General features: G+C 45.6%; 1 protein-coding gene and 1 long non-coding RNA gene across 4 annotated transcripts in view; one reads left to right on the top strand and one right to left on the bottom strand.

Moving 5' to 3' along the window:
- Positions 1–12784, top strand: part of LOC144773610 (uncharacterized) — a 358494-nt gene extending 345710 nt beyond the window's left edge. The window contains exon 3 of the long non-coding RNA XR_013600023.1: positions 12531–12784. This is a non-coding gene — a long non-coding RNA (uncharacterized LOC144773610). The remainder of the gene's footprint in view (positions 1–12530) is intronic.
- Positions 1–26625, bottom strand: part of LOC144773609 (transient receptor potential cation channel subfamily M member 2-like) — a 1291174-nt gene that overhangs the window by 152594 nt on the left and 1111955 nt on the right. For all 3 annotated transcript variants that reach the window (XM_078658751.1, XM_078658750.1, XM_078658752.1), the window contains one exon: positions 5525–5601. In XM_078658751.1, the coding sequence (XP_078514877.1) occupies positions 5525–5601 (77 nt within the window). The remainder of the gene's footprint in view (positions 1–5524; positions 5602–26625) is intronic.

The raw sequence follows: 26625 nt of genomic DNA on the forward strand, positions 1-26625 counted from the left end.
GAAAATGTGACCCCATGTAAGTGTGCTAATTAATGTTTCTTATTAACGATATGTTTCACTTTATCTGAAGTCACCTTGGCACTATTACCATGTTTGCACCCGCACTCCTTGCCCGGTATTTATCCATTACAAAATGGCCCCCGCATTAGACATCTGGCCTCTTAGGCATGGCACCCGCATTCATGGTCATGTGACCTACTTGGGTTATACTATCCCGGCGCGATCCCCCAGCCCACTGACTTCCATTCGGCATCGACCGAGAAGCCACGTGAAGACGAGTCCTCATCGGGACTGAGTAAGTAGTTGCTGCGCGTCCAAGCTGTTTAGTTATGACCCACCCGCGGTCTGCAATGTTTTCATTCCTTTCCCTTTCTCTTTATAGCGTCTAAATCCACATTGTTGGGACCCTACGTGCATGGTCCTTGATTACCTGCACTGTTAATTTTAGAATCTTCGCATTGCGTGTTAATTGCAACACTGCAAGGTAAGCTAGACACCCTCGCGCCGAGTGCCGCCCTTACTCACAGAGCCGCTCCCGCAGCCTGAAACTTAATGCGCCTTTCTGTTTTCAGCGCCGATTTCACGGTTGGAAAACGATTAGCACTGCCTAATTGTGTCTCTTTACAATACCTGTACGGACCCCCGAAGAGACTTCCATGCCATTTCACTAACTGGTATGTTGTCCTGCTCTAGCGGTTTTAACTAAGAATTCATGGGCTGTGTTACTTTTAAAACTCGGGTGAACAAACCTTGCGCCCTCCTTACCATTGTTTCTCCGAACCAATTGACAAAAGGGTACCACCACACGGGGATTATAAGTGACCCCCGCCCTCATTCCTAATAAATAATTTTTTGTATCACAGACACGTCTTACCTACAATCCCCATACCCATCTGAATGGAGCACGATCACGTCACGTCACTGTGATTCTTGCAGTCCTTCACGCACGCCACTGCGATTCCGAGGTGTTGTAAATGCTGTTACTTGATGCTTGATTGAGTCACACTCACTGTGCACTTGGCCACACACTGCGATTTCGATGTACAGTTGGCATGCGTCTGAAAAACTGCTCTTAAGTTGTTTGAAATATCCTTTTTCTTCGTCTCTCCCAAACAGGCTTCTTTTACAATCAGGCATGTCTTGTGTATTACAAATGTCCTGATGATGATCCCATGTATCTTATTGAGCAATAGGGATCGAAACGTCGACACCCATGAGTGGTTTCATATTTATAACATTGAGCAATAAGATTGTTTATGTTCCACTCCAGGCGATACTGTGATTGATTTTTTACTTATAAACAGTACCCTGTCTTTGCTCTCGCTCTTTGCCTGATAGACACCCCTTTCACCCTTATGCTATCTTTCTATTTCCCTCTTTTTCATGTACGACACAGGCTTGTGTCATGTGATTATGAATGTATTACTGAATTGAACATTGCTTCTTTATAAAATAAAATCCTTTCCCGGCTGGGTTTGGAAATTTTATAACAAGTATAGTTTTCCATTGTGTTTCTATACAGCATTGGTTTGTTGATTTGAAAATAAGCTAAGAACCGTTTTGTTCACTATAACGATGCAAATTATTAATGACATTTGTATACAATAATTCATATAGACATATACAGGGACAGCGAGGGAGGCTCAGTGAAAGGATAATAAACAATATATATATACACAACAATACAGCATATACAATATATACAAATCACATACACAATCTATACATAACAAATACTACAATCTATCAAAGAAATGTACCCTAAGAAAGAAATACACAACTTATGACCGTATCCACTCTTAGCTTCGAGTGAAATACATAGCAAATAGGTAGTCCCACACTATGCGCCTGACAACTAACTTCTCTACACAATATTTACTTATTAAGGTGCAAAAGAGAAAACTCAAACTTAGTTATAGTTCTAAGGGGACTCCTTAAGGGCAAGGTGTCGACGCAGTCGCGGTCGCGTTTCAGCCAGAATTCTTAGGCTTCATCAGGACATGGGTACTAAGGCATACAGCCCGGCTGGTGGAAGTCTTCGGTGGAACCACACCCGCCAAAGAAGGGGTCTGCACTACGTCCACTAGAGCAACAATGTATCTCTCCGAGTAGTCACACAACATATACATTCAATCTCGTGGTCTAGATCAGCGTTCCAAATCACGCCTATATATCCGCCTACTCTTACTCAGCGGATCCGGGAACAGCAGGCACAATCACTGCATGGTCCTCACTGGCAACAGCAGCCGTCCGTGAGGTGGATATAGCAGCAATGTGGAAATGTGCATTACATACTCGGACCTTGGCCACCCCCATGGCAGAGATCGCTCTGCTGCAGACGAGTACGACTTGACAGGACAGAACACATGAAGAAAGCCTCACACATTTGAATTTTGCGCTGACTTACCATGGCTGATAAAGGAAAGGTCCTATTTTGATTAAGGAAATTGAATGTTAGAGTGTTAAATAACAAGAGGTAAGGGTGCCACAGTCTGGTCTATGTTATGAGACCCCCTGCGGAAGTATTATGGTTACATGAGATCCACCAAATTCCTGTAAAATTTGACTGGGTGGTACGCAACTGGGGCAAACATTTATACTTTGCTGGTTACGCAGCATATTCCAGAGGAGTTGTGGTGCTGTTTCACAAAGGCATTCTACACCAACACATTGCTTACATAGTGTAACTAGTTGTAGACCCTGAGGGGAGGTAACGGATCATAGAAGGGGTACCCGCATCACCATAGTAAATGTGTATGGTCTGAATCATGACAACACCCAATTCTTGGTAGGGGTTAAAAAAGGCAGGAGTTAAAAAAACAAATAATCACATAATATTACACTTGACAGTACACTAGACAGTACCAAAGTTAGGGATATAGGGATAGACATTGGGCTGGGATGAGAAAGGCGCTATGCAGAATCATGATCTCTTGGACTTACGGAGATCAGTATATCATGACCAACGATGTACACATTTCACTCATCTGTATTATATGACCTCCATGGGTCATATGACCTTGACCTCCATAAGGAAAACATTGTTCCCTATAGAGAAGAAACATCTGCTGTTACTTTATTATATGCTATAAAATGGAAGGGGGCACTAGTGGGGCACACTTATTGCTTTGCCATGGTGAATAGGGCTACTCCTGCTTCAGCACGAGTAACATTCCAGAGGATAAAAAGACTAGCAAAATATTTGTGAATGAACACAAATATACAAGTTTTGGCTGTTCATCAAGTTTTACGAGAGAAACAACCAAGAGCTAATCTAGCAGATTGTCGACCAACATATCCACAATTTGCCGGTGGAAATTTCCACTAAATCTGATTGTTCATTTGAATCAGGAAAGCAATTGTTTTTCATATCAACACAAAGAGGGCATATTATATTTTTGATACTCATTTCATCTCAAGCATATCAACAAATCAATCAATTGAAGGAAATATTAAATTGTCTTTGGAATGGAAAATGTAATAGCATGGAAATAAATGTGAAAACCAGTCTTTGACAAGTTTGTTGTTCCATTTCCCATAGCTCTCTATTTGTCACTACTTGATGATCATTATCTTCATCAAAGCCCCCGGATCATGATGAAGCAATGAGCCCAGCAAACATGATAAAAAGGCTCAAATCTCCTGGATGAGCCATGACTGATATCTTGCCAGGTGCTTTACCAGCATTAGCCTGTCTCGTATCCCTACGACAACAAGCTATTTGTCAGAAACCGAAATAAATGAGACAACTACCACTCATCCAATCAGGCAAAAGAGAGATTGCCAGAGCCTGAGATGGATATCATTAATGAAAATCTCCAAATGTCGTGCCAGCAATTCAATGGTGCATTGAGGCTGCCTTAACTCTGTTCCGCCTGTGACATGGGATGAAGGTTATTCCGCTAAAGTGGAGGGTATCACTGGTAGAAACCAATGGTGGTTCTGATCACTTCCCAAACTGGAAGCAACACCAGAACTTTATCAGTTGAATTATCAAGAGAATGTGCCACATGGCATGCTCCAGGGTACTCTTCTTGCCAATAGCTACATATACAACTAGCACAGGTTATAAAACAATGACACCTGCAAGTCAACGTGTACACAGACAATCCAATCTTTCCTGAAATCCGCGATCCAGGTGTACATCAACTGCTTCTCGGTTGAACTCTACCTTTGCCTTGATCTTGCAAAATTGGGAAGTTTGTGTACAATCTAGAAATAGTGTCAGTTATGAGCAAAAATGCTTTATTCATTGTCTGAATTCAGTACCACTATGTCCCAGTGCCTACTGATACCAGAGCATGCTGTTACTGAGTGTAAGGCTTAACCTCCAGCCACACCTCATGCGCAGTAAACACTGATATAAGTACCAGTACATAATGATACCTATGGTCTGCATGCACTATTATGATGTACCAGTGCCTAATGGAATCAAAACTTGCCGTCACTTATTTCAAGGCACTGCCTTCCGCCGCACTGTGGACAGGATTATCAAGGCTTTGCACTAGTGAATTGTCACAAACTCAGAGGCAAATCAGCGCAAAGTTTTGAATTGGGATTTACTTTCCAGCACCAACGTTGATATGGCAGATATTTGTCACAGTGTGACAGAGGTACCATCAAGCCTAAGGACAGCAGGAGGACAGGGTTTGTAAAGGACCTGTAAAAGATTTGATGGATGTGTCCATCAAAACACCTGTTCAAAATCATCACATCACAACACCGTCTGCTCCAACTACTTAACAGGCACCAGAAAATACATCCACATTCCAGAGCTTTAAGTATTTCATTTAAGTCTGACTTGGCAGAGCAGCGGTCTTCAAGACCTAGTGACAACAATGCCTCAAAATATACATAGAGTTGGCTAGCCTGACACCCCCCGCCCAACCCCTCAAAAAGAATAGTCTCTTTCACCTCATGGTCTGTTTTTGTATATTTCCACATCCATACAGAAACCATTTTTTTTGTTTTGGTTTTATCACTGCAGCAGAATACATAACTAATTTTTCTAGGACACTAAATGCAGGACAGACCCGTTGACTTGCCAATGCTTATAATTGTGAATTGTTTTGTGTTGTAAGCATTTTTCATATGTCCATTGCCTCCTTGGGCATGATCACAATACAAGGAACAACCACCTCTCCGGGAACCTCTAAATTGCCTCTTCTGGAACCCTTATCTGGCAGGGAACAGACCTGGCAGTAGAATGTCACCCTACAGAAGACACATGAGAGGGTTCTCCTGTGAAGCCTCCAAGATCCCAGGAAGGAAGAGCCCAATGTTAGCTCCTGGAGGAGAGGAGGGAATGAAGATCGAAATTCAAAAAGGAATGAGGTAGTGTCAAAGAAAAATAGGATGAAAGCAAGGATAGAAGGTAGACGGGAGCAAGGAATATGTTAAAGTGGGAAAGAACAAAGACCAAAAAGAGGAAAGGATTCATTTACTATAAATCAATGAAACACTGCATGAGAAGAAAGTGAATTGGACATGACAGACAATAATGTCTCCTTGGTACCGCACTTACTCTATCCAGGGGTTGTGCGTTTCTCTGCCCTCTTTCTCTGCCATGTACGAAGGAGGGTCATAATGAGGGAAGTCCACCTGCGGAGAAGCAAAACCGTGATTAGACGATGCATAAACACACACACACCCACCCCTCTTAATAAAAACTCTGACTTTGCACACACACCTGAACTTTTCTACACCAGAAAAGCAGAAACAACCCCTGGTTAAAGAGATACCCCCAGGTATTTTCCCAGTAGGAAAATATAGGTGTTCCCAGAAACATGGTTGATCTTATCCTGGGTTTAGGGACCAGGATGAAACCTGATGATGTAGGATGTCACTGACAAAGTGGATGAGGGTCTTTAAAACACCAAGAAAGGTTGTTTAGGGGTTACCTGCCATTTGTATCTATTGGTTGTAGGATACCTTTTTGTGTGACTGGAGTTTTGTGTCTGGACAAAAACTGGTACAGCCGTCTGCCACTAAAAATCAGGAGCAGACATATCTAAGTTAATTTAGTAATGCAGACAGGATGAGATTGCCAATTCCCTACTCTACTTAATAATAATCTCTGATGGTAATAGAGTAATAGAGTGCTGCTGAGCGTATCTGACTATTTGTTTAGCGCTGTATTTGGGACACAGTCATAAGCACCATACAAATTCAATTACTATACAATACAATGAAATCGTGCAACCACACCATGTAGTCTTTAAAAAGATACGTTTTTTAACTTGCAGAAATGTTTCACATTAGGACATAAGATTTTATTACTTCATTGGGTGTCATTTATTATGACTTTTCAAGCATGAGCTTACTAGAAACATTCAGGTCCCGGTACAACCATGCCATTAGTGAACTAAAACAAATCAGTTGTCAAGTGTTGTGCACACCATATATGGACTATATGATTATTAGGAATGAAGCAACGTTGTAGACTAATAAATCAGAAATGAGAGACTTTTGTCCAGCACACAACCTGAGCTCACAGATTTGAAGCTGCAAAAATGAAATATTTGTGTCTTGGATGTGAAATTGTATGTGTCATTGACTATCTATATTACCTACTGGCGGTTGCCAGTAGTTAGTTATAGTTAGGGCCTATTATCCATAGGTAAAGCGTTTTTTGATTTGACAATATCTTTGGCTCTGTTTGACATATCCTCACTAAATTTTCCAAAAAAGGTTTACTCCGGTCAGCTCCTGTCTTGAAAGTTTTGGGATGATTCGTCAAGTGGGGGCCGAGGAAAAAGGGGGGTTCCAGAACGTGTCTTCGCCATGTTAATTTACATAGGAAAAGTTAGCCAAGGCTACAGCCCAAACTGCTGAATGGAATACCACCATATTTGGCAAAAAGGTAGCGTTTCGTTCAGAAAGCAATCTTTTTTTAAATGGTGTAAATCCGTTCAGTAGTTCATGAGAAATTAAAAAAACAAAAACTTTCGATATCTGGGTAGAGCCTAACTACACATCTCCTCCAGAGCACAAGCTTGCCTCTGATTGGCTGCCAACACTCCAAACCAGGAAGTGTTGGCAGCCATCTTGTGCCTCAGACGAGGGAGAAAGAAAAATGTAAGAGAAAGATTAAAAAACAAGAAAAGGGGGCAGGGTAAAAACACCATGACCCCCCAGCCCTGCTCAGGGAGGGACCCCAGGCCCCCAAAGAATTTGGGCGGTGTTGTGCCAAGTGCATGAATCCGTTCGAAAATGTAAAAAAATGAAGCGCGGTCTTCCGTGCTTTGCTTTCAAAGCCCCCACGGGTGGGCCAAGTCCTGAGGGCAATTTATTTATGTAGAGCAACTTCCCCGGGGCTTGATCATTTATTTGCAGGGGCACGTGCCCCCCCCGCGACCCTGGGGACCACCACCTCTCCAGGGGCTTAATTTCAAGGGTGGGGGGCCTCACGGACCCCCCAAGCCCGGTGGACTGCCACCTCCTGGGCGCTGTCATAATTAACTAGTGTGGGGGGCAGAAACCCCCCACACTGCCCCGGGGACCACCACCTCCCAGGGGCACTTTGTATTTAAATATAGGGGTTTGTTACGGATCCCCATACCCTGGGGACCACCACCTCCTGGGGCTTTGCAAACATTGGGAGGGGGCAGCGCGCACCCCCCGCCCCCACCGGAGCCCTTGATGGCCCTGGGGACCGCGACCACCAGGGCTGGCTCCTGCAATGTCCCAGGGAGGCTACGCCCCTTTTTACACCACTGTGCAAATGCGCCTCTTGGCACACTGGTGGTGGGGCGATTAGGTCCTCTTGTGTCCTGAGGACCTCAGGGCACAAGTGAACTTCATCCCCCGGAGTGGAGTGAATGTACGTGTGTGTAGTGGCATTATGTGGTATGTTGTGCAGTGAAATTATGTGGATAGGAAGGATGTGGTATTTAGTGTATAGGAATTATGTAGAGTGGGATTATGGGTTATGGAGAGTAATTATGTGGTATGGTAGTCTGTGTTGTGGAGTGGTAACCTCAGGTTTAGTCTTCCTCGTTTCCATAGAAGCTCAACTATGAACTCAGTGAGACAAAAAAAGATGGAATCACTGAGAAGCACTTGTTGACCTAGTCAGAGGTATGAGCAGGCCACTGGAATTATGGGACTGTTTGGCTGCACCGACTTTCGCACAATTATATATTTTCTGCATTAGCCAGATAATTCATCATCTGCACCCTAATCTAAAGATTTGAACAAAAAAGCCATGTTTCTAACTGAAACGGGTCAAACGTTACCAAAAATGCAGGGACAAGTGTTACAGCGTGGTGGAAGTCCCTTTGCAAACCTAGAATGGTCACGTGTTACTTAGTGCAAACTGTCAGTGTTAAATTGGTATTAATGGTGTGCAAGTCACTCTTGCTTCCCTCTACGCCTTTTACCTCTTTCTGCATTTCTGTTGCTTCTTTCTGGACGTTTTTCTTTTTCTGTACTTCTTGACTACATTCTGCAAATCTTATATACTTTCTGCACCTCTCTTCCCTCTTTCTGCATGTCTGTTGCCTCTTTCTGCACGTCATTTGCTTCTTTCTGCACCCCGTTGTCTTTCTGCACTCGTCTTCCCTCTTTCTGTACCTCTCCTGCCTGTTTTTGCATCTCACTTGTTTCTTTATACACCTCTGTTGCTTCTTTCAGCAATTCTCTTGCTTCTTTCAGCAATTCTCTTGCCTCTTTGTGCACTTCACTTGCCTGTTTCTGCACTTCTCCTGCCTCTTTCTGCACCCCTGCTGCTTCATTCTGCACTTTCCATGCTTCTTTCTGCACCAGTCTTCCTTCTTTCTGCACCACGGTTGTCTCTTTATGTACCTCTTTTGCCTCTTTCTGCACTTTTCTTGCATTTCTCTGCACCTCTCTTCCCTTTTTAGGTCTCGCTAGAGCTAGAGCCAGCGCGCATGCGCTGGTCTGCGAGACATTAAGTAACTGGCTTTTAAAAATGCTACCAAAGGCAGCCACCAGCTTACTGTTACGTGCACAAGCACACACGATCACCAACTTTCGCGCGCGTGTGCACTCAAAACTCCTGTTCGCGCCCGCACTTCACTTTCTTGTGCTGTTGCGGCACGCGCATCAGTAGAAAAATGCTTGTTTTAAATAGCTGAGAATTCTGAATCGGGCTCAAGATAGTGTTTTGCCCTAGCAGTTTTTTGTACTTGAATATTTGTGCCCTAGTTTTTTGAATGAGGCCAAGTGTTTGAGTAGGATTCCCAACATTCACTAACTAAGGGTGTGTGACAAGGGCACATTCACTACAACCACATTGGACCATATGCACTATGTGGCTCCAAGTTATCGAAGTGGCTAAACATTTGCAACCACAATGGCACATCTAGGTCCTGTTTTCCCCACATTTCACCCTTCACCCAGCGGAACACATCGACTCAACCCGTGGCACCTTCACGTACGTACCATGCCTCTAAAAGATATGTGCGTCATCAACATGTTATATTTATGTCATGTTTGCAATGTTAGAACATGTTTAACTAATCCTTTACATTTTAAAAGTTGTAGTGAAGAAGCAAGCCTTAAAGGAGTTGGAAGGGCATTCTAAATCTTGGGCGCTTTTAACTGTAGTATGTCTTCAGCTAGACCTCACCCAGTCTCATTGAAGGTGCTCCTACTACAGCAAACTTTGGCAATGCCAAGCTTTCTCACTCGTATATAAACATACTCGTGAGACCGATTTGCATTGCCATTGCTTGTTCTATATGTAGAGAGATGTGGCGTTCTGGGCTGTGCTGAAGCTCCCTCGTGTGAATGGGGAGTTGTTTCCTGTATTGTGCAGTCTTCTTCGGATGTTTGAGTGTACTATGTAGGTCTGTAGATTTCCAGCACATTCTTGTATCTGTGATATATAATACAAGTGCAAAACAGATGTGATGTAGTGACTGTGGCGTGCAAATGCTATGGCTTGAACATTAAGTAACAACTGCTCTCGATGGTGTTAATATATATGATGTGCACATAAGTATCTAGAAAAAAGAACAACCTGCCCAGCAGCTACCCGTCCTCAGTTGGCATTAAACGGAATTGGAACAATGTAACAGATGTTACATTTTACGAGAGTAACACCCGACTTGTAAGATGTGAATGCCTCTGGATAGCTGAAGACTGAATATCTAAACGATACTAGCTTTGAATCACGCTATTAAAGCGTCGAGAGTTGTTCTCTGCCTGTAGTGTGTCAGGCTGAGGCAAGGAATTATCGTCACCCTTGCACTTTCATGGCTATATAATCTTGCACATTCGTGAGCACAAAGGCTCCAGTGGGAGGCAATGTTTTTGCAGAGTCGTTGCTGCTTCTTCCCCTCCAAGATGGATTTTCTCCATTAAAAAAAGCATTACCTAGTTTGATGTAGGGGGATCTAGGCGCCGAAGGATCGACTTTCAAAAACCATACAAAGATCCATGAGCAGCTGGTTTGCTTGTTGAGGCTTCCAGGGCAAGCTGCAATGAGGTGTGTGAGTGTGAGTGAGTGAGTGTGGGTGAGTGTGTATGTGTGTTTGGAGCCACTGGCAGCCTCGATTGTTTGCCAGAATACTGTGTACAGACACATCGGACAAAAATAACATGTGCTAAATATGGTTACAAAACTATATCATCCCACTGTCTGCAGATTTTCTAATATTAACGTCAACGGACAATATTTTTGTAGTCAATATTCGGATACCCATATTCTGGTACCACGCTGCAAATACACACGTTCAGGCACACAAAGCTGGCTGATGTACACGAGAATTCGAAGTCACATAACCATACAGGAGACCAACGTCAGGCCTCTCCCGACTCTTCTTGTCCTTATACATTTAAGGGCATCAAATACCACTATCAACGAATTATACAGAAAGTCACTGAAGCGAGAAAGCCTCTATCAACTCGCTCAACGAGTGCTTGCTGCAAACCATAGCTGCAGTGAATATGAAACTGCGAGAAGTTAGATTTGTTTCTTGATCAGAACGAGCATGGCAGCTCCGAGCACGGTTCTCCCCTCTTTTATTACACGTATATATGTAAGGGGCCTATCTTCCAACATCCAGAGCTGTATGTACTCGAAGTCACTCATAGGCTTGTGTCTCCTTTTCCACAGACATAGATTTTACGGGCTGTATGCTATCAGGGTAGTTGTCGAGACATGACAAATTGGAACAGACAGTATAGCAAATTAAAATAAACCCTGCTAAGGCATGGTTGTTGTACCACAGCCAAAGCAGAAACACAGCCAGCAATTAGTGAGATGCATTCATACTTGTAAGGGGGCTTGTGATCTCAGAGTCCTGTCCGACTCTAGCCTCCACATGCCACAGCAAGTTACAGCTACATTCAAGACAGTGTTTTAATTTCTTATGGTAGTCTGAAAACTGTGCATACCAATCTCAAGGCTTAACCATTGCACCTGCCTAATCGAGATCACAGGAATGCCCTCTTACGAGAATTTCTACTTGTACTGGTGAGTAAATACAAGTTAGTTCAAGGCCGGGCTGCATTTTGCTTTGCACATAAACCACCTCTCTATGTATAATAATGCCTTCCAGGGAGATAGAGAAAGCAATTCAACATAGCTGTAAGGACTTCTTGTACTCTTAAATGCAGAGGCTTTCCCTTTCCATTGATGAGCCATTTGTTTTGTCTGGGCAGTTTACACTTAAGCATCCATAACTTTCTTACAATAAAGAGAATGCATGCAAAATTTGCATCTGTTTTCCCATGTATTGGGTATTCTAAAGGTACCCAGGGTTTGTAGATTCCCCTGTAGGGAAGCAAGATAATAGACAAAATGTTACATTTATTTGTAAATGAGAAAAATGTGCTGTGCATGAAAGTTTTTTTTTCTAAGAAAGGCAGCAACAAACTGTTTGCTGTGGTAAGATCACAGGGCCCGATTCACAGAACTAACTGAAGACAAAATCCTAAACTTACTACTTTTGGTATTCACAGAAGGCATTTGTACGTAGTAACGTTAGGATTTTGTCTAAAGTTTGACTTAAGACAGAGACAGACTTAAGACAGAGATAGACTTAAGACAGACTTAAGACAGACTTAAGACAGACTTAAGACAGACTCCTAACTTTACTACTGCTAAATGCCTTCTGTGAATACCAAAAGTATTAAGTTTAGGATTTTGTCTAAAGTTAGTTCTGTGAATCGGGCCCACAGTCTTCTTCCTAGCTTTCGGGAACAGGGAGAATTGTAAAAAAACATTGTTTTACTCAGTTTTTGCAAATTACTACGAGGTAGTCCATTTTTCCTATTTTTTGGGTTTCTACCAATTAGCGGCATGTTGCAAAAGTAGATGTGAAACCTATAGGTTAAAAACCTGGAAAGCTATACATGCATGAAAAGTTGGCAACATTCTGGATTCGGCAAAAGGGTTACTTGTATTCATCACTCACGGTTGTCCCAAATAATCTTCTCATTGAAATACAAAATAATAAATATACATAGTAAAAATAGAAATAGATGCCAATGTTTTACTCTATAATTTGTTTTGTCCCAGTGGCTGATTTACAAAAGTAATATACTTTTATGTCTTTCAGATGATTCTGGCCGCAGGGATATAGTGTTTGCTGGTTGTCCAAAAGATATGCGATACCTAGAGTCATCAAATGGGATGCAAATTATAATTACTTTTTCCTGTGTACAGACAATGCCTCCATTTTAATGGTAGAATCTAATGAATGAAAAGTGGCTATGAAGGAAACATACACATTTGAGAAGTTTGCCCACTATAATCAGTTTAGTGATCATTTGTATAACAGTGAATTTGGGGGTATAATAATAACGTGAGTCAAAGGCCAATTTGCAAAATGTGTTCTTTGTTGCACATTGGCTTACATTTGAAAGTCAATGTGCATTGGTAATGCTAATAGGCCTGGCCTACGAATGAAAGTGTTTTTTCTGTAATACACAGTGGCTTACATTCGAAAGCCAACAAGAACTAGTAATGCCAACAGATCTGGCTTATGAATGAAAGTGCCTTTTGTGTCATTGATGGGTTTAAGCACTCACCAGGTCATCATATATACACCCCGTCACTCTTCTTGCCTCATTTAACCATTCACCAATCCACAGACTCATTCTTGTATTCACCCTCTGACTCAACCACATCAAAACACAATCAAACTCAATAACATATGCCACAATAAATAAAAAAATAGAGGTGGAAAAAAGAAAATATGCTGCTGCGTAAACACAAGAAGCATATGCTGCAAGAATTAAACTAGCTAGCAAGAGCAAAAGGCAGAAAGGGGTACTTGAAAGCCGCACCACTTAGTTATACATAAATCTTAAACTCCCTTCTCAGTCAGAGTTGCCCACCTCACTGATCTTCTGCCCTCAGACCATACAGTTACAATACACAAGAAACAAGCATTGGCATAGCCAATAGGTCTAGCTTTTGGGACCTTCTAAGTATTTAGTTATGTAGCACAATATCCTTGGTGCAACCACATCAACTGTTGCGTGGCTAAACACTTATAAGGTCCCAAAGGCGAGACCTATTGGCTATGCCAATGCTTGTTCTGCATGTCTGTTACCTCTTTCTGCACCTCATTTTCTTCTTTCTGCACCCCGGTTGTCTCTTTCTGCACTCGTCTTCCCTCTTTCTGTACCTTTCCTGCCTCTTTTTGCAGCTCACTTGTCTCTTTCTGCACTTTTCTTGCTTCTTTCTACACCTCTGTTGCTTCTTTCAGCAATTCTCTTGCCTCTTTCTGCACTTATCTTGCTTGTTTCTGTACCTCTCTTGCCTCTTGTTGCACCACTGGTGGCTCCTTCTGCACCTCACTTGCTCCTTTCTAGACTTCTCTTGCCTCTTTCTGCACCCCTGTTGTCTCTTTCTGCATTTTTCCTGGCTTTTTCTGCACTTCTCACCCTTCTTTCTGCACCCCTCCTGCCTTTCTGTACCGGTCTTGCCTCTTTCTGCACCCATCCTACCTTTTTCTGCCCCCCTCTTGCCTCTTTCTCCACCCCTCTTCCGGCACTGCTCTTGCTTCTATCTATACCTCTGGTGCTTCTTTCACCAATACTCTTGCCTCTTTCTGCATTTCTCTTCCTTCTTTATGCAGTCCTGCTGCCTCTTTCTGTACCTCTCTTGCCTCTTTGTACACCTCTCCTACTCTTTCTGCACTCCTTTTGCCTCTTTTTTCACCTCTGTTGGTTCTTTCTGAAATGAATTAAATGAAAAGACCATTTATATAGCGCGATAGTTACCCTTAAGCGTCCCAGCGCTGTCTTTCTGCACTGCTCTTGCTTCTTTCTGCACCTCACTTGCCTCTTTCTGCAATTCACTTGCTTTTCTCTGTACCTCTTGCGGCACCTGTGTTGCTTCTTTCTGTACTTCTCTTGCCTCATTCTGTACCTCTTAATTAGAGGTAGTTTTAACCCCCTGCCCTATTATGTACTAGGGCCATACAGGGGAGGTCATGCCAATCACAGGTGTACCCAAATCCATAGTGTACCCGAGTGTATGTAGGTGTTTTGACCGTATTCTAAGTGTCTTCCAGCATAGCACTGGCTCCGGGCCAGATTAGTCAGTAAGTTACCACCAGTAACCATCAGCATAAAGTTGGGGGCACAGAATGACTTTGCGACAAGGTCTCTTTCTGTTCCTCTGTTGGTTCTTTGCGGATATTTCTTGCTTCTGTCTGCACCTTTTTTGACTTTCTGGACTTCTGTTGCCTCTTTCTGCATTTCTCTTGCTTTTTTCTGTGCCTTTCTTCCTCTTTCTGCACATGTCGTGACCCTTGACCCTGTTCGCAGGGCCGGTCGCTCCACTCACCGCACGGCCCCCGTGTGCCCTGGTCACCGCTGCTGCTGCTGCTGCATCTCTCGCCGCCTCTCCTGCTGCCCTTCTACCCTGTGACTCTGCCTGCCTCCGTGCCCTCTCTGCTTGGGCCACTCTGTTCTGCTTTTGTTTGCTGCATTGTGTTGTGCCTCTGTCCCGAGGCTCGCCCCCTCACCGCTACCCCCGTGACTGGTTTCCTGCTCATGTCTCCCCCCACTGGCCCCGCCCCCTTTTCCTGCTCCTCCCGATCCCCATTCGCCGCCCCGCTCCCGCCTCCCAGCTGCTCCTCCCTCCCACTTTGCCATATATGGCGGGGACCGCGCGTACGCGCCAAAGGCAAGCCCGTCTACGCCCGTCCACGCCTGGACCGCGCCCAGCACCAGAACCCCTGGACCCTGCCGGAGTCAGCCCACCCGACGGAGATACGACGCCACCACCCTCCATGCACTCAACACCGGCCGACAGCCAGCCTGCTATCGAGCCACTCCAAAACGCACCCACGGAGCATTCACCTGCCGCGCCTGCAAGTTCACCTGCCCTCGGTCCGGCACCGCGCCCGCCAGTACCGGCGCCAACCACAACCCCCTCGAATGCATCCTGCTCAACACCCGCTCCGTCCACAAACACGCCGCCGAACTCTGGGACCTCCTTGACTCCAAAGCGCCGGTCGTCGCCTTCCTCACAGAAACCTGAATGAACGCCTCCTCAGCCCCCAACATTGCCGTAGCCATCCCGGACGGCTACAAGATCATCCGGAGGGACCGCGTCAACCAAGCCGGAGGGGGCATCGCCATTGTCCACAGAAACACCAGCCGCATCACCACCGACAACAACAACGCCATCACCACCGCCGAGCACCTTCACTTCAAGATACACACCGACCCCAAGACCACCCTCAGAGGTACCCTCATCTACAGACCCCCGGGACCACGCACCCACGTCAGCGAAGCCATCGCCGACTTCATCAGCCCGCTCGCTCTCGCCTCCTCCGACTACATCCTCCTAGGGGGCCTCAACTTCCACCTGGAGAACAACAAGGACAACACCACCACCTCCCTGGTAGACAACCTTGGACTCAAGCAACTGGTCAACACCCCCACCCACCGAGCCGGCCACACGATCGACCCAGTCTTCTCCTCCAGCAACCACGTCTCCTTCAACCACGCCACCAAACTCCACTGGACCGATCACAGCTGCGCCCATTTCAACTTCAGGAAAACGACCCACCACCGCCCTCAACAAGCCCCCGAAGATGCTGGAGCAAGATCACCACCGACCAGCTCACCACCTCCCTGAACCAAAACCCACCCACCAACACTATGGACCCCAACGAAGCAGCCTGCAACCTCACACAGTGGATCACTGACTGCGCCGATGCCCTCGCACCACTGAAGAACCCCCCAAGCAACCGTGAGAGCAAAAAAGCCGCCTGGTTCACCAATGATCTCAAAGACTCCAAGAAATCCTGCCATGCCCTCTAGAAAGCCTGGCACCACGACCAATCAGCGGAAAACATGACATCCCTCAAGAACGCCATCCGCGAACACCACCAGCTGATCCGCACCACCAAAAGGTCTTCCTTCAAAGAACGGCTGGACAACAACGCCCACAATAGCAAGGAACTCTTCAGCATCGTGAAAGAGCTCTTGTGAAAAAGTTCTCCAACCCCAATGCCAGCAACGACATCACAAGACCTCTGCAACTCCCTCGCCACGTTCTTCCACCGCAAGATCGCAGATATACACGACAGCTTTGGCGCTCAGACCACAGACCCTACCACCGAACCAGCACCCCCCACCACCACCCTCCGCTCCTGGACACCCGTCAGCACAGAAGACACCACCCACACGATGAACACCATCCACTTAGGCTCCCCAGCCAACCCTTGCCCACACCACATCTTCAACAAAGCGAACTCCATCATCGCACCCCAACTCCGGGACATCATTAACAACTCCTTCGCATCCGCCACCTTCCCGGAGAGCTGGAAGCATGCGGAGATCAACGCCCTCCTGAAGAAACCCACCGCAGACCCCACTGACCTCAAGAACTTACGCCCCATCTCGCTCCTCCCCTTCCCCGCAAAAGTCATCGAGAAAACCATCAACAAGCAGCTGACCGCCTTCCTCGAGACGAACGGCTCCCTCGACCCATCGCAGTCCGGATTCCGAGCAAACCACAGCACCGAGACCGCCCTCATCGCAGCCACTGACAACATCAGGACCCTGCTGGACAATGGGGAAACTGCCGCCCTCATCCTCCTCGACCTATCGGCTGCTTTCGACGCGGTCTGCCACCGCACCCCGACAACCCGCCTCCACCACGCCGGAATCCTAGGAAAGGCCCTGGAATGGATCACCTCCTTCCTCTCCTACAGAACCCAAAGAGTCCGTCTCCCGCCCTTCCGCGCAGCAGCCACCAAGATCATCTGCGGCGTACCCCAAGGCTCCTCGCTCAGCCCCACCCTCTTCAATGTCTACATGAGCCCCCTCGCAGCCATCGCACGCAGGCACAACCTCAACATCATCTCCTACGCTGACGATACCCAACTGATCCTCTCCCTCACCAACGACCCCGCCACTGCCAAGGCCAGCTTCCAGGAAGGTATGAAAGACATCGCAGAATGGATGCTCAGCCGGCTGAAACTGAACTCCGACAAGACGGAAATCCTCATCATCGGCCCATCCATCTCCGCCTGGGACGACTCCTGGTGGTCCCCTGCTCTGGGCACTCCCCCACCAAGCCCACGGACCACGGACGCAACCTGGGTTTCATCCTCGACTCCTCCCTCACGATGACCAGGCAAGTCAACGCCGTCACCTCATCCTGCTTCAACACCCTCCGCATGCTCCGAAAGATCTTCCGTTGGATCCCCACTGGAACCAGGAAGACGGTCACCCAGGCCCTCATCACCAGCCGGCTGGACTACGGGAACGCTCTCTATGCAGGGACCACTGCTAAACTTTGGAAAAGACTCCAGCGCATACAGAACGCTTCCGCACGACTCGTCCTGGACATCCCCCGACACAGCCACATCTCCGCCCACCTGAGAGACCTGCACTGGCTCCCCATCAGCAAGAGGATCACGTTCAGACTCCTCACCCACGCACACAAAGCTCTCCACAACATGGGTCCCGAATACCTCAACAACGGCCTCACATTCTACACACCTACCCGCCAGCTCCGCTCCACCAGCCTCACCCTCGTTCTACGTATCCGCAGAACCACCACCGGAGGACGATCCTTCACCTACCTAGCGGCCAAGACGTGGAACACCCTGCTCACCCACCTACGACTGACCCAGGACCATCTCTCCTTCAGGAAGCACCTCAAGACCTGGCTCTTCGAGCAGTAGCTCCCACCCACTCCAGCGCCTTGAGATCCTCGCGGTGAGTAGTGCGCTCTATAAATTTCGTGATTGATTGATGTCCTACCTTTGTAAGCATAGATAGAAATTAGCATTTAAAAAACCTTTGAAATTCACTGAACAAAACCACAGGTTTCAGGGATTTTATAGTTAGTCTGACATTTCATTCATACAAAACCAGAGAAATTCGGCTGTTCTAGTTAGTTCAGCTAACTATAACTCGCGACCCCGCAAGAGAAATTCGGCTGTTCTAGTTAGTTCAGCTAACTATAACTCGCGACCCCGCAATGTACTGCTGATGACGTCACATATTATATCATTCATGAAATGGTCAGCGACATCACTGATGACATCACTGATGAGATCATCCACATGATAATCTGATGCACCTCCTCATACCTTAATATAACCTTTGATACAACCACTCTAAAATACAGACAACCATTTTCGAAACCATAGACACACCAATACCAGTTAGTACATATTCACTAATTCCTAGGTCTACACACACATCCACTCATTCACCCATACAGCCACTCATACATGGAGTCAACCATCAATACAGCACTATCATATGCACTTACATATGTATACTGACACTCACACACCGCCACTCATCCATAAGTTACTCACACACCTAGTCAGTCTTGCAAAGAATCAATCACACTCCCATTTACTCACTTATACAGTTACACACACCACCTCACTTATTCAAACATATATTAACACATACTTACACTCTTATACAATAACGAATACAAGCACACACTCATCCATACAGCCACTCACTCACATATAGTCATTTATATACTCCCAACACTCACATATACTGCCTTTCAGATATGCTATTACTCACACATGTACCACTGAAGCATCCATTCACTCACCAACACACCCATACACACACTCACCCACCCATACAGCCCTTTATAGATGCACTCTTGAACCCATACACCCAGTGAATCACCCACTCGCATATCTATGCACAGAGTCACACCCCGACTCACCCACAGACACTCCTGCACCCTACAGATACTCAGACAGCCAATCAATAACCCATATAGACCCTCATTCACCTCCTTACCAACCCATGCAACCGCTTACACACCAACTGTCAAACTAAACTGTGTGAATGTCTGTATCAGTCACTAACCCATGCATTCAGTAAGACACATTTAATCACTCACTTATACTGTCAGTCACGCACCTACTAAATCATCCATTCAGACACGTATACACCCACTCATTCTTAAATACACCTTAGCCTATATAACACATATTTAAACTTTACAGACACACAGTCACTGGATGATGTCATCAGTGATGTCATTTGAGATGTCATAAGTGATGTCACTGACAATGTCATGAATGATGTAATATATGACGTCATCAGCAGTGCATTGCGGGGGCGCGAGTTATAGTTAGCTAAACTATAACAAACAAATTTCTCTGGTTTTGTACAAGTGCAATGTCCAACTAACTAACGTCCCTGAAACCTGTGGGTTTTTCAGTGAATTTCTAAGGTTTTTTAAAAGTGAATTCCTAACTATAATGTCCCTGAAAACTATTGTTTGTCTCATTGAATATATATATATATATATATATATATATATATAAAAAACACACAGAAGAGTTGCCCCCTTGGTGAAAGCCACACGACGCCAGGTAAGTTATAAGCGGTTTATTGGGAGAGCTGCAGTTGCCTCGTGCAAACATCCAACAAAAAATTAAAGTCAATCGCCAACGCGTTTCGTGCGCAGTACGCACTTCTTCACAGGCTGACTTCATGAATGGTGCAAGCAAGGTCAGGGCACCTGTATTTCATTATACCAACACGCCCCAGTGGGCGTAAACAGTCCCGCTGCCTGCTGGTTGATGTAGTGCCGTGCATTATTTTCCAAGTGGATTGCTTGCCAATAATCATTCAGAGTTAATTAAAAGGTCCCCAGTGGGTAGATGGAGGTTTCCATCAAGGCAGCGACACCATCCGCCTCTCCTCCCCGCTCCTAGTGCCTCCAAATGCCGGCGTAGGTTGACGCCAGCACGCAGACCGAAGGCTCGGCAGGGCTTCCACCGCGGCCGGACCAGCCGCATCCATACAAAACACACAGAAGAGTTGCCCCCTTGGTGAATGCCACACGATGCCAGGTAAGTTATAAGCGGTTTATTGGGAGAGCTGCAGTTGCCTCGTGCAAACATCCAACTAAAAATTAAAGTCAATCGCCAACGCGTTTCGTGCGCAGTACGCACTTCTTCACAGGCTGACTTCATGAATGGTGCAAGCAAGGTCAGGGCACCTGTATTTCATTATACCAACACGCCCCAGTGGGCGTAAACAGTCCCGCTGCCTGCTGGTTGATGTAGTGCCGTGCATTATTTTCCAAGTGGATTGCTTGCCAATAATCATTCAAAGTTAATTAAAAGGTCCCCAGTGGGTAGATGGAGGTTTCCATCAAGGCAGCGACACCATCCGCCTCTCCTCCCCGCTCCTAGTGCCTCCAAATGCCGGCGTAGGTTGACGCCAGCACGCAGACCGAAGGCTCGGCAGGGCTTCCACCGCGGCCGGACCAGCCGCATCCATACAAAACACACAGAAGAGTTGCCCCCTTGGTGAAAGCCACACGACGCCAGGTAAGTTATAAGCGGTTTATTGGGAGAGCTGCAGTTGCCTCGTGCAAACATCCAACTAAAAATTAAAGTCAATCGCCAACGCGTTTCGTGCGCAGTACGCACTTCTTCACAGGCTGACTTCATGAATGGTGCAAGCAAGGTCAGGGCACCTGTATTTCATTATACCAACACGCCCCAGTGGGCGTAAACAGTCCCGCTGCCTGCTGGTTGATGTAGTGCCGTGCATTATTTTCCAAGTGGATTGCTTGCCAATAATCATTCAAAGTTAATTAAAAGGTCCCCAGTGGGTAGATGGAGGTTTCCATCAAGGCAGCGACACCATCCGCCTCTCCTCCCCGCTCCTAGTGCCTCCAAATGCCGGCGTAGGTTGACGCCAGCACGCAGACCGAAGGCTCGGCAGGGCTTCCACCGCGGCCGGACCAGCCGCATCCATACAAAACACACAGAAGAGTTGCCCCCTTGGTGAAAGCCACACGACGCCAGGTAAGTTATAAGCGGTTTATTGGGAGAGCTGCAGTTGCCTCGTGCAAACATCCAACTAAAAATTAAAGTCAATCGCCAACGCGTTTCGTGCGCAGTACGCACTTCTTCACAGGCTGACTTCATGAATGGTGCAAGCAAGGTCAGGGCACCTGTATTTCATTATACCAACACGCCCCAGTGGGCGTAAACAGTCCCGCTGCCTGCTGGTTGATGTAGTGCCGTGCATTATTTTCCAAGTGGATTGCTTGCCAATAATCATTCAAAGTTAATTAAAAGGTCCCCAGTGGGTAGATGGAGGTTTCCATCAAGGCAGCGACACCATCCGCCTCTCCTCCCCGCTCCTAGTGCCTCCAAATGCCGGCGTAGGTTGACGCCAGCACGCAGACCCAAGGCTCGGCAGGGCTTCCACCGCGGCCGGACCAGCCGCATCCATACAAAACACACAGAAGAGTTGCCCCCTTGGTGAAAGCCACACGACGCCAGGTAAGTTATAAGCGGTTTATTGGGAGAGCTGCAGTTGCCTCGTGCAAACATCCAACTAAAAATTAAAGTCAATCGCCAACGCGTTTCGTGCGCAGTACGCACTTCTTCACAGGCTGACTTCATGAATGGTGCAAGCAAGGTCAGGGCACCTGTATTTCATTATCCCAACACGCCCCAGTGGGCGTAAACAGTCCCGCTGCCTGCTGGTTGATGTAGTGCCGTGCATTATTTTCCAAGTGGATTGCTTGCCAATAATCATTCAAAGTTAATTAAAAGGTCCCCAGTGGGTAGATGGAGGTTTCCATCAAGGCAGCGACACCATCCGCCTCTCCTCCCCGCTCCTAGTGCCTCCAAATGCCGGCGTAGGTTGACGCCAGCACGCAGACCGAAGGCTCGGCAGGGCTTCCACCGCGGCCGGACCAGCCGCATCCATACAAAACACACAGAAGAGTTGCCCCCTTGGTGAAAGCCACACGACGCCAGGTAAGTTATAAGCGGTTTATTGGGAGAGCTGCAGTTGCCTCGTGCAAACATCCAACTAAAAATTAAAGTCAATCGCCAACGCGTTTCGTGCGCAGTACGCACTTCTTCACAGGCTGACTTCATGAATGGTGCAAGCAAGGTCAGGGCACCTGTATTTCATTATACCAACACGCCCCAGTGGGCGTAAACAGTCCCGCTGCCTGCTGGTTGATGTAGTGCCGTGTATTATTTTCCAAGTGGATTGCTTGCCAATAATCATTCAAAGTTAATTAAAAGGTCCCCAGTGGGTAGATGGAGGTTTCCATCAAGGCAGCGACACCATCCGCCTCTCCTCCCCGCTCCTAGTGCCTCCAAATGCCGGCGTAGGTTGACGCCAGCACGCAGACCGAAGGCTCGGCAGGGCTTCCACCGCGGCCGGACCAGCCGCATCCATACAAAACACACAGAAGAGTTGCCCCCTTGGTGAAAGCCACACGACGCCAGGTAAGTTATAAGCGGTTTATTGGGAGAGCTGCAGTTGCCTCGTGCAAACATCCAACTAAAAATTAAAGTCAATCGCCAACGCGTTTCGTGCGCAGTACGCACTTCTTCACAGGCTGACTTCATGAATGGTGCAAGCAAGGTCAGGGCACCTGTATTTCATTATACCAACACGCCCCAGTGGGCGTAAACAGTCCCGCTGCCTGCTGGTTGATGTAGTGCCGTGCATTATTTTCCAAGTGGATTGCTTGCCAATAATCATTCAAAGTTAATTAAAAGGTCCCCAGTGGGTAGATGGAGGTTTCCATCAAGGCAGCGACACCATCCGCCTCTCCTCCCCGCTCCTAGTGCCTCCAAGTGCCATGCACCATTCATGAAGTCAGCCTGTGAAGAAGTGCGTACTGCGCACGAAACGCGTCGGCGATTGACTTTAATTTTTAGTTGGATGTTTGCACGAGGCAACTGCAGCTCTCCCAATAAACCGCTTATAACTTACCTGGCGTCGTGTGGCTTTCACCAAGGGGGCAACTCTTCTGTGTGTTATATATATATATATATATATATATATATATATATATATATACATATACATACATATACATACATATACATACATATACATATACATACATATAAATATTTAGATGCTCCCCTCTGTTATCGGACCGTCTAAGGAGCTGCCCCTCTTATAGCTGATGCCCTTTTCATGAAACCTGCTCTCACCATTCTTCAAACCTGATGCTGTATTTATATTTTTAAGGATCTAGGGCCAGATGTTCAAAGCATTTTTCTGGTCGTAAATGGCCTGATTTGCACAATAAGTCAGCTTGTGACCGGAAAAATGCTTTTTCTAAGGTACAAAATGCAAATGTTATTGAATCACAATTTGCATTTACGATTCAATATTTGGAAGGACGTGTTTTTAGGCGTCCCTTCCAAATACCAAATCGATATGGTATGCATTACTGTTTTGCAACCGAATTCCGGTCACAAAACAGTAATACTTTACCACAATTTGAAAAGTGGTGGTGACCAATTCGCAAATGGGAAGGGGTTCCTCAGGGTCCCTGGACCCCTTCCACTTTGAGAATGTTGAAAAAATATTTTTAAAGAGCAGGCTGTCTTAAAAAAAGAAACTTAAATGTTTACGTTTTTTTCTTTTTAAATGCATCCCGTTTTCCTTTAAGAGAAAGAGGCTGCATTAAAAAAAAAAAAGATTGTTTTATTTAAAAGCAGTGACCCCAGCAGGCCGCCATCACTGTGATGGGAGTGAATCCTATTGGGTCACAAATTGTGACCTACCTCATTAATATGCATGAGGTAAGTCTACTTGGAAACCACTAGGAACCGCTAATGAAACTCAGAGTTTCATACATTGGGAATAGTGATTTCCTAATTGCGTTTTGCAGGAAATCTCAATTAGGAAATCGCTGTTCCTAATCTTCATATATATGGCCCCTTGTTCGGTGTTGCCTGCTCTCAACATGCTGTGCATCCTTTTATCTAATGCTCCCCTTTCGCTGCTTGCAATAGGAGGTAATGGCCAAGTGCCTGCGATGAGCAGCTATTCTCATCTACGAGGATTATCTTTGTGAAGCAGGAGGAAAGCTGTATTTTTCAGAACCCATCATGGTCTTGCGTGGCATGCAAGTAAGAAAAGAGGAGTTTAACGTATTAGCATCCCTTTGTGGCTGAATCAGAGAGACAACTTTAGCTCAGTCTGTCTGTTCAATTTGCATTGGTGCAAACAATTCAGGATTTGAAATTGCTGTAATAACCCTTTTCAAGACCCGTTTTACATAAATCTCAAATATATTATACTTATTTTATATATAGATCATATTTATGTATGATTTAAAAAAGGGGACAATTTCTTTTTCTTCCCCTTCCCCTTCCCCCTTTTCATAGGCATTGATTTAGATAGACAGAGGTCCTTGGGTTACACTATATAAAGAGCTTTCTCAGTACTCTTCTATCTTGCACCATGGTGCAAGGGAAGCTTACTGCTAAGAGGCATCATTGCTCAAGAGAGGATGGCTATGATGAGAAGATGCGTGAGGAGGATAGGACTGCAACTGATGCTGGAGGTTTCAAGATCTCGAAGGATGAAATACAGTATTTGATGTTTCCTTATCAGAGGCCCTTCAGATATGAAAGGATATTCCCAGTAAACGCGATTTTCCTTCTTCTCCCACCTCTTTGTTGTCATCAGTGAATATGTCATCATCTTCTCTTTCCTCTTGGCCTTCAACTGAATAGGAGGAGGAGGAAATTTAGGTTTCTGGATCTAAGCATAAGACAAAGTTTATTCAGAAGTCTAAACGGTCTTCTGTATTTTGATACCTGGAAGATAACCTTCATGTTTCTATGGAAATGGGATAGTGAGTAGCAGTTCTGGATGGTTTAAATAGTTGCAATTAGATCCCGACTTTTTTTTTCCTAAACAAGGATATTATGGATTTGTTATTAAGAGGTTGGAAAAATCCAGAAAAGTCAGAACTTCAGAATGTCTTTCTCACTTATATCCTTTAGCGAAAGGGGATATAGAAATGACTGCATCTATTAACACTGACCCAGTGTTGGCTAACTTGATGGGACACTCCTCTATGATAGCTCGGGAAGTTCCAATAGATGATTTTGTGGATCATAAAGTGGAAGCATATTTGAAGATGGGTTACTCAGGGTTAAACTTGGCTTTAAGTGTAGCTATCTTTGCGGTATATGCTTCTCTATCCCTTGGCAAAGAATTTTAAGCTTTGGATACAGTTGTTCAGGAGGGACTAGAATGTTTAGAATTGTTTCCAAATATGAAGATGCAAGATAAATTACTTTCATTTTGATTGGATTTAGTTTTAGTTTTGTGTTGCGCTCAAATGCCCATAAGCGTCTTGGCACTGCTGCTGCCTTATCATTCAGAAACAGAAAGAGGGGAGTGTGATATGCTTTAAGTTCCTAGTGTGTGAATAGCCAAGTCTTTATTAATTTCCGAAAAGCCAGGAGATCCGTACATTTCCTATATGAAGCGGCAGGCCATTCCATAGCTTAGCGGCTCTTAGAAAGAAGCTCCTGCCACCCCAAGTTGCATGCTTTGCTCTTGGGAGTGTTAGTAGCATCGCATCTGAGGAACTAAGCTTTCTCTATGGAGAGTACCAGACAAATATTGAGCGAAAATAGTTTGGTCCTGTATTGTATAGTGCTTTAAAAGTGATGCAAAGAGTTTTAAAATCCAGATGTCTGATAATAGGGAGCTAGTGCTATTTGAGCAAGGCCTAGGATGCTGGCTTATGTTTGGGAATTCCTGTTAAGAGTCCAGCTGCAGCGTTTTGCAGCATTTGGAGTTTTTGCAGGGACTTTTTTTGAATAGCAATAAAAAGGGCGTTTCCATGGTCTATTTGTGCAAGAACTAGAGTAGCAACTACTGCTTTTTGAAAATCATGGGGGATGTAAGGGTACATTTTTATTGTTTTCCGTGTGTAAAACACGGGGGATGGGAGTGCATTCACTTGATGTTCGAAATTAAGTTTATCATCAAAGATGATTCCTAAGTGCCTTCCTTTCTGTACTGGTGTTGGTAAAGGTCCCATATTCCGAGGCCACCAGATTGGTGACCAGAAGGATTTATCTTTCCGATACAGTAGGACCTCTGTTTTTCCTCCATTCAGCTTTAAGCAATTTGCTCTCATCCATTGTTCTGTTTGGGTCATACAGAAGCTAAATCTGTGTGCAACTTTCAGATGTGCATTCTGATATTTGAAAGCATCTGCTTTTCTATGGCTTCCACTGTTGCGGCCTGATGTCAAATTTATCTTAGGGACTGGAAGATTGAGGGGGCCCAGAAAGCAGGGTTACGCCAAATGACCTTTTCTGTAGGTAGTCAAGTCAAAATATTTATATAGCGCGCTATATACCCAGAGGGTCTCAG

The sequence above is a fragment of the Lissotriton helveticus genome, chromosome 8 (assembly GCF_964261635.1).
Source record: "Lissotriton helveticus chromosome 8, aLisHel1.1, whole genome shotgun sequence".
NCBI lineage: Eukaryota > Metazoa > Chordata > Amphibia > Caudata > Salamandridae > Lissotriton > Lissotriton helveticus.